Source organism: Aptenodytes forsteri, unplaced genomic scaffold (genome assembly GCF_000699145.1).
Source record: "Aptenodytes forsteri isolate BGI_AS27 unplaced genomic scaffold, ASM69914v1 Scaffold53, whole genome shotgun sequence".
Taxonomy (NCBI): domain Eukaryota; kingdom Metazoa; phylum Chordata; class Aves; order Sphenisciformes; family Spheniscidae; genus Aptenodytes; species Aptenodytes forsteri.
In genome coordinates, this window is record NW_008795909.1 from 2,917,822 (window position 1) to 2,929,278 (window position 11,457).

The 11,457-nt window shown below is 43.5% G+C and overlaps 1 protein-coding gene across 1 annotated transcript in view; it reads left to right on the forward strand.

The window, feature by feature from the left end:
- FOXP1 (forkhead box P1) overlaps positions 1 to 11,457 on the forward strand; it is a 230,729-nt gene that overhangs the window by 166,077 nt on the left and 53,195 nt on the right. Inside the window, exon 7 of the mRNA XM_009284364.2 lies at positions 1,575 to 1,779. Coding sequence (XP_009282639.1) covers positions 1,575 to 1,779 — 205 coding nt within the window. The remainder of the gene's footprint in view (positions 1 to 1,574; positions 1,780 to 11,457) is intronic.

The following is an 11,457-nucleotide window of genomic DNA, read 5'->3' on the forward strand; positions in this document are numbered from 1 at the left end:
CAAAGTAAAGATGTTTGGCTGATCACGTTGAGATGATTATCTATCCATTGTATTCTAAATGACAAAAATAAATTAAATTTAGACCTTGGCATTTTTTATTATGTGTTTCAAATGAATATAATGCATAATGCATTTTTTTTTTTTTTTTTTTTTTTTATTGCAATACCTTAGGTTTGGTGAGATACATGCCTGTGTGAGCTGCTGCTATACGCTCAGAAAATGGCAGGTTTCCTTAGGATAGCTCCAGTGCTACAATACGCTGAAACAATGAACAGTCATCCAAACGATGATCTGGAAGCAGGGTGATGAGAAACCTCTTCAAAAACACACAGACACTGGCTTTTACTATTTTTTTCCCCTGAATATTTAAGTGATGCATCTTTACTGCTAATTTTTTCCCATGGCCTTCTCTGAAAGAGCACTGAAATAGTCTTCAGTGAGAGAAACTTGACTTGTTTGATCATGTCACAAATATAAGCTTTATCCAAAAGCATGATCTCAGCGTGAGCCCGTGTCACGCTGACGCCCTTCCAGCCTTCAGTTTGGCCCACTGGAGTTTGCAAAGTTCTCACTTGCCTTGTTCATTGAATGCGATGTCCTAAGCCTCGTGTCCATTTTGGCACAATTAAAAAAACATTTAAAGTTTTTTTTATTATTATTTCTTGAAGCTTATTTTATGTTTTCATTTTACTTTTGAATGGCTCATTAGCATGAGCCATACTAAGAAATGACAGTAATAATAGTGTTACTTGTATAGAAAGTTATACAGTTTTTCAGTAGACACATCCATCAATTAAGTGAGCAGTTCGAGAAACCAAAATTAATGAGAAAGATAGGTGTGTTAATGAAATAATCATAGTATAATCAATTTGACTGTTAAAATTTGAAAAGCATTTCAGGAAGACAATATGAATTCATAATTTATGTCTAAAAGTGATTAATAAAAACTGTATTTAATAACAAAGCTATTTGTCATCATTTAAAACTTAAGCACAAAATTAGTCATATTGTGGTTCATGTTGTCATAATAATAAAGCTGAGTATGGGTTTTTTTTTCCCTAAGACCTTCCTTTCTTTTTAAAACAGGTTAGCAAGTATTCACTTTCCTTAAAAAAAAAAAAAAAAAATAGTATATTTTAAAAAAAATAATAAAAATTTCTCCAGCTGTCTGCAGAGTAGCCCTTGGCCACCTTTGCTGTCAGCCTTGCTGTGAGCTCGGGGCAATTTCTGCCTGAGCAGGGACTCTGGAAGTGGGCCCTCTGTAATTTTAATTACAAAAAATAATAACAGTTAACACGGAGTTTGGGGTGGGTGTCGTGTTGTGTGGACCCCCCTGCCCCTCAGCTGGATTTTGCCTTACATAGGTATTGCAGGTGTCACACCGGAAAATTTAGCAGAGGCGTGCAGTGTTCAGTATTAGCCTTTAGTTATTAAAAAAAAAAAAAATTCATGCGCAAAAACACACACACACAACTAACACTAGGCTTTGTTTACTGACTCTTTGATTTAATTACTGTTTGAAGACGGCCGAATTAGCTGTTAATTGATTTAATTATCCAATTTGTTTGTTTCAGGCATGATTCCAACAGAACTGCAGCAGCTCTGGAAGGAAGTGACAAGCTCGCACACAGCGGAGGAGGCAGCCAGCAACAACCACAGCAGCCTGGACCTGTCCACCACCTGCGTCTCCTCCTCCGCGCCGTCTAAGACCTCCTTAATCATCAACCCGCACGCCTCAACTAACGGACAGCTATCGGTCCACACTCCTAAACGGGAGAGGTAGGTGCCGGTGGGGTTTCCACCCGTGAGCATCTCCACACAGCGTGCCGAAACGATGGCGAAATTGGTGGGAGCGGTGGCCAACCGCCTTGGCCTCGGTTTCGTCCTCCACGTCTTGCTCTCTCCGATTTTGGCGTGGTTGAATAGAGTCTCCACTGGGCAGAATATGCTCCTTTTGTTCAGATCTTTATGGCTTGTTAATTGGATCAATGTGGGCACAATTAGCTAATTAGAAGTGCATTGGATAAGCGTATTGGGCGAAGTGTGAAGAGCGTAAGCTGGTTTTTTTGAGTTTTGCATCCTGGGTGGTGTTACTCTCGATGTGCTTTGGGTTTGCAGGCTGGAGGTGAGGAAAAAAAATCTGTTGGTCAGTACAGGCTGTTTTACCACCCGTTTTTCTGCTAAATTTCAGTGCCCCATCTCATCTTTTTTTACTTTTACGTTTGCCTTTTTTTACTCTGTATTTACCTGCTTTCACAAGACAGGATAGGCTTGAGTTCACCAGGTTTCTCTAAAACAAAGTGGATTTTTTTAAAGTGCTGATAAAATTAGCTAACTGGTGGTGTTTGGCTTTTAAAAGTGTGAGTTAATTTATACTTGCTAGGCTTGCGTTGTTAAAAGAAATGGCTTAAATCAGGGGTTGTCTGTTGACGTGCTTCTCGGCGCGGGCTCTGCTTTATTCTGAAGGATGCTTTATTGCAGGTTTGTTTCTTTACACCCCCAGATTTCACTGAGGCGTGTCTAACAACATAACTTTCGCTTACGGTGAGATAGACAGTCCCAGGAGCTCGGGCCGTGGGTGCCAGTGCCTGCTGCAGCCTCGGCGTCGCTGCCGGCTGCGGAGGAGGAGGAGGAGAAGGGTCTCCAGAGTGCGCGAGCAGCGTGGGCGCAGCGGGGAGGGCAGTGCTTCTTTGCATTCAGGAGAGTCCCTTTGCCCATCTAGAAATGTTATAGCAGACACTAGTGAAAGCTGGATTTTATGGAAACTGATGGCTTTGTCTTTCCATCCTCCTTTCATTCATTAGAAAGAGGATAATGGAATTTTTAAGCCATAGAGTTTATATTTCTGGTGGTCTGAAAGTAGATTGATAGGGAAGCTGTATAAATACCTCTTATATCTTTCTAATATTAAGAAAATAGTGCTGTGGGGAATAGATAGATTTTTAAAGGAGAGCACACCCACTGTTGAAAGAACTGCTGTGTGTGTAAGGCATCATTTTATATCCATTGCAAGGACATGTGGGGGAACATCAGCGTATACATTTATAATGCATGTAAGTGTCAAGGACATGATTTTCATGAAGACTTACATGGGATACTAAAAACAATTTGATGTTTATTAAACAATTAAATTCCCTTTTTGCTGCATATAGAGCTGAACAAGATGGGTTTATGACTTTCCAATAAATTTTTTATCTGTGTTTTTCTTACCGAGTATATAAAACAAAAACCCATGCAGTGAAATGGATCTTCTTTCACTGAACAGAGGCATGTGCTGTCTGCTAGTGGCAATCTAACCGAGGAAACAGTACGCCATTGCTGTTAAGTTTGAAATGCAGTGGAAATACGGGAATCTGTTCCAAAGTAAGAATTTTCTCTGTGTATACTGTCAAGCAGAACTGGAAATCCATGTGTCTGAGTCCTGTAATTGTGGCCTGGAGGCAATTGGGATCTACAAACAAGGCGATACATATGTTTTTATTAGTAAAGTTCCAAATAAATTAATTCGGAAGGCATAAACATGCCATGGTATTGTTTGAGACTGTAGAGGTTAGAAAACTTCAGATCCTTAGTGGTTGAATTGATAGCTGTATTGTTAAAGCTTGCCATAATACTTTCCTTACTATTGAGTTCTTTACAATATCAAAATACAAAAATAGGTATATTTAGGAATACAAATAAGAGAGCTACAGACTTGGCTTTATCTTGCCTCTATTTGGTACGTGGAAGGTTTATGCCATCCATTTGCTGCAGTGATTGAATTACATCTTTATCCATAAGTAGAGCAGGAGACTACACACAGAAGAATGCCTACTGATGCACTTAAGGGTTTTGTTGCAGTCTCATCAGGCACCGTGGTGCCTGCCTGGATTTCATATGACACAGAAACTCCTCTTGTTGAGATGTGTTGCGCTGGCTTCCTTTCTGAAAGGATATTTATCTACAGGCGGGGAGTTCGGGGTGGTGAGTGAGCAGTGAGAAAAGAGTAGCTGTGCTCCGCAGTCAGATGTATATTTGAAAGCCCACAGAAGGTGAAATTTTAGCATACTTTTACAAAAGAGAGAGCACAGGCATGAGCAGCGTTTTGGTCATTTTTTGATTGCAAGGGTTAAGACTAGAAATAATCACGGGTCTGGTGGGAGCATGACTTGGCTAGACTTGGAGACAAACGTATGCGTGTTCTTGTACCCAGCTGGTTCAGCACCACAACTGAGCTTGCGAATACAACTGGACTTGTGGTGGTGGTCCCGAGCCCAAGCTTGGGTCAGATGGGGCTGTTGGAGGGGCTCACAAGGGAGCTGTCGGCCCTCTGCCTCCCATCACACAAGTCCGCGGCTTGGGCTGGCCAGGGCAGGTTTTTTGGGTTGTGGCTTCCCCCTTCTTGTTCCTGCACCTTCAGTGCAACTGGCTGTTAGCTTTGGTCTGATACAACAAAAAGCTATTTATTTAGATTTAAACAACAGTATAAAGCACATAGTAAAAGCTGTAAGTGTCCTAACGGTTAACCACAGCCACATCATAACGGCTGCCCAGCAGCAATAAATAATCATATACAGGTAACATTAACTTTTAGGGTGTGCTGTAAAGCTGTTTCACACCCCCCCCTCCCCCCCCTTCCTTTTGGCCCCCCAGCCACATCATAACGGCTGCCCAGCAGCAATAAATAATCATATACAGGTAATAACATTAACTAGGGTGTGCTGTAAAGCTGTTTCACACCCCCCCCTCCCCCCTTCCTCTTGGGCTTTTGAGAAGGAGTGGGCTACAGGAGGCAGGTTGGTTATGTGGGAGTTACTATTGTCACTGTCATTTCTAGCACACGTCACTGGGGCAGGTCAGGCTGTGTTTTACGGGGTTCCTGATCCCACAGGTCAGGTTGCGAGGCTGCTCGAGACCCGTGAGACAGGAGGCACGTGGCTGACCGCAGCGGCAGTTCCTCTTGGGCTTTTGAGAAGGAGTGGGCTACAGGAGGCAGGTTGGTTATGTGGGAGTTACTATTGTCACTGTCATTTCTAGCACACGTCACTGGGGCAGGTCAGGCTGTGTTTTACGGGGTTCCTGATCCCACAGGTCAGGTTGCGAGGCTGCTCGAGACCCGTGAGACAGGAGGCACGTGGCTGACCGCAGCGGCAGCAGAGGCACCTGTGTAAAAGTCATCAGGCGAGCAGCAGCTCTGCTATACGTCTTGGGTAAAAACACATTTTGGTTATAAACAAGGGGTTTAAAATAGCAGGAGAAACGATCATTGGCTGCTCGGCATGCCCACGCGTCGCTGTGCCACGGGCCCAGCCTCACGGCTGCGTACAGCAAAGCTTTCGTCCTGCGCAGGCTGCGGGGACGCAGGTCTGGTGTCACCGGTGACGCCGGCCACTGCGGGGCTGCCGTGCTTGGAGCCGAGTGACAAAAAAAGTTCTCCTTTATGGCAAAAAAGCAAACGGCAGGCGGGTGGCCAGAGTCACCCCGGAATGTTTGAAAAGCAAAAATACATTCGAAAGCGGGAGGCATCCTCCGCACCTGGGCACAGGCCAGGGAAGCATCGTGGGGCTGCTCTTGGTTTCTGTGTGCTCTGTGTGTATGGCTTTCACAGAAATGAAACAATTCCAGCTATAAATAATGGGTTAATGCTTTCATTCATTTGGGCTGTAAATGTATATTATATGTCTATGCTTTTGTCCCACATTTCGCCCAGTTTCTGTAAGTAGCAGCAGCAGCAGCAGCTCTGGGGTTTGGTGCACAGCAATCTGTTAAGGAGATAAATAATCTGCTTTGGCATGACACTCCTACTCTCCTCTTTAATTTGTCTTACACAAGGAAAATTATAATTAAATCATTCAGGGTAAACCCTTGAGTGTAGAGAAGGAAAAAACACACTTTGGTAAAGATTGCCAATAGAGACCAACTTCCCTGTTGTGCCGTGCAGAGACATTTATCAATATTCAGCACTATTAAAGAGAGAACATTTCGTGTGATTTGTGAGGCGGATGCCAAAGCTCAAATCAAGGCTTGTTAAGATCCTTTCCCCATGCAATCATGGGCATTCAGCATCATTAGAATTCAGGACTGACTGTGTGTTTCATGCTTTGATTTTACTCAGACAATTTAATAATGTTTATTGTGCTGATTATATATATAAATTCACTCAATGCAATAAACATACCTCAGTCATCAGTACCCTAAGGGAAATATTTAGTTATAGATACTTGTATTCACTCAGGATAAGCAAAAGTGAGACCATCAACCAGCATGCCAAACCTCTCATCATCTTATCAGCATCTGGGTTTCTTCGGTAACAAGCATTTTCTCTACACAAGTAAATAAATAAATAACGAGAGCCAGTTAAGTACATCTGCTGTGCTTAGAAATGTCAGGGACAGTACCCGCTTTCCATCTCGTTCCACTGCATCTTATTTGGGGGAAGCTCGATTATTTTCTTAAGAAAAACAGCAAAACAAGGCAGGTGGATGCCCGGTCACTTTAGGTGACTGCTAACTTTATAACCTGACAAGCAGCAGGCATCCCGAAAAGCACGTGTTTGGGAATATTCCCAGTGTGGGTAGGCTTGGAAAAGCAGAGCGGTGCAGAATTCATCAGCGCTTTGCGGCGAGCGGAGGTTGCTCCGGCTTGGGCTTGAAGGTCTGGGGGTGCTGTGGAGTGGTGCGGGCACCTGTGTGCTGGTCCCATCCCCTGGCGCCGTTCTGTATTGACTGCAGCAGCGACAGGATGATGGAGGCTGTGCGTAAACAAGTGAGTTAATGAAGGTCCAGAACTGTTAATTTAGGAAATGCATTTGTTTGCAAGAGATAAGGTGAAGAGTTGGAGGTGAAGGCTGCATGTCCAAGAGACCTTTCTCCATCTGCCGGCAATCCCATGTTTGTCCCCTGTTGTCCTCATACCCTTTCCAACCATGCTTGAGTCTTGTCCTTCCATGTAAGCAAGCAGCCATCTCATAGGAAAAATAGATGGGCTAAACAAGGGGATTTTTAAATGACTTTTTCTTGCCAGCGTCACAGGAGGAAGGAGTCTGGAGAAGGCTCTGAAGGGAAGTGAGAGGAACGGCGTGGCAGACCATTGATCTGCTGGTTAGGCTTAATGCATTGTGTTTTACTGTTGTTATCTTCCATGCCAGCTGATCCTCCATCGAAATCCCAAGGCCCTTAGATGAGGGCATTAGGATTCAGCACAATTAAGAATTACAGACTTCGGTCCATTATTAATGCTCGGGATGAAACAGTTCAGTCTGCAGTCCATATGCTCCCAGGGCCTGATCTTCTCTTGGCCTGCCTCTCTGCGTAGTCCCTGGCATTCGTTCTGCACTGGTGCCAGCATCAAATCTGCTCATCCGTATCAGCTCCTCTCAGTTGCTCTGTGCAGTTGATTTTAGCTGGTTATACTTTACCATCAGCAGAGTTTCGTTAGGTTAGGTTACCTCAAATCCATTCTCCCTTAAGAAATCAGTGTTCCTGGGGCCTTTCTTCCCAGAAGGTATTTAGCTGCTCCATGTACACAACCCTTACGTATCACGACCCTTATGTTGTTACCCACGGTCTGAGCAGCTCAGGTGCCTCCGTGCAGCTTCCTCGCTGCGGAGCCAGGTTGGAGCCGGAGACTCGAGCTGAGCCTGGATGCCCAGCTGCATATCCGATAAACCATCCCGCTCTCTACATGGCTGCCGTATTTCTTCTCATTGCAGCTAGTACGGGTGTGATTGCTGTGAGGCCCGTTGGGCTGTTCAGTGACGGTGACGCTGCGACAGCCGGAGCAGGGAGCTGGCGCGGCTGTCTGCATTTATTATGTGCAGATACAACCCAAAGCATCCCGCTACCTGATCCCTTGGCGCTTGCTCCTCTGCCAAAGAAATCACCACCAATACTATATGCTCTCCCCATCTGAGTCACTTCTCTGTGTAATCAGCTTTGAAAAAATAACAGCCGTGACTCAGACCTGGAGTTGCTAATCTTCAGTTTTCAGCCTTATCAGGCACTTTTTATTGTTAGTGCTTTTCAAATTTGGGTGTGTAGCGTCCTTTGCATTGCCCGCACCTACTGTCTGCCATGGCACTCATGTTTTTGAGGAACCTTCTGCTAAATTAGTTGTACGATACCGCTTGCTCCTCAGTCTGCCCGGGCGCTCTTTAATTAAATTATGCTTTTCAAAGAATTGTTTCGCTAAACCCTGGAAAATTGTTTCTAGTTTATTTTATTTGTTTTTCCCTGCAAAAGATGCAGAGTTAACCAGTCTGTGACTACTTGGTGTGGCCCTTTGCTGAATAAGGGTGCTGTCTTTGACACTTCGCCGTCCTCAGGAAGCTGCCCGGCATCAGGGAGCTCCTGCACGCCAACGCTTCGCTGCTTTCTGGTCCCGTGTAATAACCGTCAGTCCTACAACTCCAAACACTAAGCTAATGTATCAAAAAGCACTTAAAATAGATTGGGTGAGCCTTGGCAGACGCCTAACAGAACTTTTCCAAATTTTAGCATATGTATTGTTTTATTCCTCCATCTGGCCAACAGATCATTGTTTGATATCTGAGTGCTTTGCATATCTCCTCCCTTTTCTTGCAACTGAGATACTTACACGTGCATTTAATACAGCTTAATGCTATTTTTACATACCAGAGAAATAGCTGATTGCTTTCTGTTAATTGCGTGCACTTTGCAGTTAAACTTTTACTAAAACATTCCTGTCTAAATACTTAAAGTCCAATGAAATTTTGTCCTCCTCTTTTATTAGAGGTGTTTATGTAGTAGTCTTAAAAAGGGACCTGTTTTTGTTTTACTGCACCGTGGATTCCTGTTTCTTTTTATTTCCTCCTGTGTGCAAGTTGTCCTTCCTCAGCATTTGCTTGGGAGATCTGACTATCTGTCCTGAAGAGCTGAGCAGGGAGCTGATGAAGAGCTGTGTTATTTTTTTATCATACATATCGCAGCCTGAGAGTGGAAAAGAAACACCCTTGAAAATGCCATAAAAGTAGAGGAGAAGTTAGGTGATTTTTGTGTGACTATTTTCTCTGCTGTTCAATAAAACTCGAGCAGTTAGTGTGACAGCTGTTATATCATGTTATATCGTACTGCTAAGATATTGAGTAGCGTTTAAAGTAAAACTCCACCATTAAGCTGTATAAACTTTATCCGTTTCACTATGGTTTAATGGAAAAAAATGAGTTTCTCAATAAAATGACATCATTTTTCCCAGGTTGTAACGTTCACTTTACAACTGTTTTTCTTTAATTCAATTTATTTTACTTTTCTTTTTCTTGGCATCCTTTTTCCTTGCAGTTTGGAGAGGGGAAAATCTTTTTGTAGAGCAGCTAGGTACTGCTCAAACCTCTCTTCCCTTCTCCCCCCTCCCTCGACATTTTGTGCTAATCTGGAGCTCTGTTTTTGTCAGTCAGACAGGGTTATATTTTCAAAGTAGTGAGATGCACATTGACATTTGGTAATCGGGATTTGTGGCTCTACCTGCTGCAGATCGAGGGGTGGGAGAAGGAGCCCAAGGAAAATTTATATTGCCTTGCTTGCTGCTGGATCAACATTTGTGTAATACCATGGGGTGTTGTTCCATATAGCTGGTGTTTTTAAGGTGGGAGGGCTGTAGTTTCGTCTGTGTGATCAGGAAAGACATAGGTATGTTAGAAAGCATATTCTTCTCATTAAAATGATGGTAGAAGCCCAGGCAGGGAAACTGCTAATATGTGTTGCAGCTTGTCATTTTGGGCTGCGTGAATAAAGAAGATAACTATTCCTTTGGGAAACAATCTCGGGAACTGAGCAACAGATCCGCTAGCCAGCGAATTCTTTTTAACTGTAATTTTCCTTTTTGTGTGTACTCAAAAATAACATCGTGATGGGCCCTTAAATACCATTTCATATACAGAGCACAATTTCCACAGCACAGGTGGTGCTAATATAGGACAGTCCCCTAGGCACTTGTCGCCAGGAGTTGTACAGCTTGTTCAGTGTCTGCATCCATATGGCAATCTGTCCCATTCATAGAAAGACATTGTAGCTGTGCCTGTGGGTGCTGTGGTCAATGTAGTGTAAAAAGTAGATTTTTAACTCTCGGCAACCTATGTTCTGCTGTTTGTTTTATTGTGGAATCCAATTTATAACATGGGGGAAGAAAAATCAGCTCTGAGCAAATTCCAGAACAATCTCGCTGGCTTCAGGTTTTGTTTATTCTTGGAGCGCATGGTTAACCAGCAGGTGCACCAGCCCTGCACCCAGCGCCGCTCTAATGAACAGTTTACAGGAAGTCTTGCTCGGAAGAAACATTTTCCTCGTTGTTTATACTGTGAATTAACTCAGAAGTTGCAAAGCTGTAAACGATGGTAGCTGGCCATATATGTCACGCAAGTCTGTTTATTACTTCTTTTTTTTTTTTTTTGGCAATGTTGCATGGTTTTTCTTGGGTGTGCTGTACTTGGGAAGGATGCTGAGCCCCTCAGTACCGTGCACTGCGATGCTGCCCAGCCAGCAAATCACAGGGCGCAGGGGCGAATCACAGCAAAGGGGCTCTCCGAAAAAGGGGGGCTGAAGTGTTAGCATTGCACAGCGGTTCCAATCTAAACAAGTGAACAAGATTTATGGCTGCTCTGGTAGCTATCATTCCAATGCCAAATGTTGTTCTGTTTTAATGTGACTATTGGTTATGCCTTTTAGTAAACACAAACAAATAGACCGCCTAGCACCTGCAGCAGCATATGATATTTACACTACCTGTATGATTCAGCACGCTTCCCTGGGGAAGTAGGCTTGTGTCCTCTCGATTTTACTGCTTTTTTAAATAGCGTTGTTCAGAGGGAAAGCATGTGGCAGAGAGAATTCAATGCTTTAACTGTATTTCTCCCTTGGAGTCACTATTTATCGCAATTATTTTTTTATAAACATTTTCCCAAAGGGCACTTCCCTAGCCGCCGCAGGGGTGTGCGGGTGGGTGAAGGCTCACCCAGCGAGCTGCCAGGCTGTATGTGATGTGACAGTCACCTTCTGCGCGGGTTTTGTTGTGCCTGTGGGACAGGGGTGAAAAATACTGACGTGAATAATCCGTGTTAATCATATTTGTTGACGTATCGCCGGTTTATATAAGGGTGAAAGACTTGCCTCAACTCTAAATGTAACAGAATATAATTTTGTTAAACAAGAATAGATCTTGTTTCTCAGTGTTTTCTTTTACTATAAATTTAAATGTAACAACAGAACATAAATTACAGTAAAATAAGGTTGGCAAACAGGATTTTTTTACAAAGTATGTATGTATGTATGTTTGTAATTGTACACCTCAGTCTCACTGACGTCCAAGGTCTAATCCTGTGTTTTTAAACTTGCGCGTGTTCTTAAAAGCGTTGCTGAATCGGGGCCAAAGCCTTGCCATTGCCACCTCCCTCTGCCATACGAATTGGGTGCGTAAGAGGGATGGGATTGCTGTGCTGAAAGTCAGTTAAAAAAAGCCACAGACACC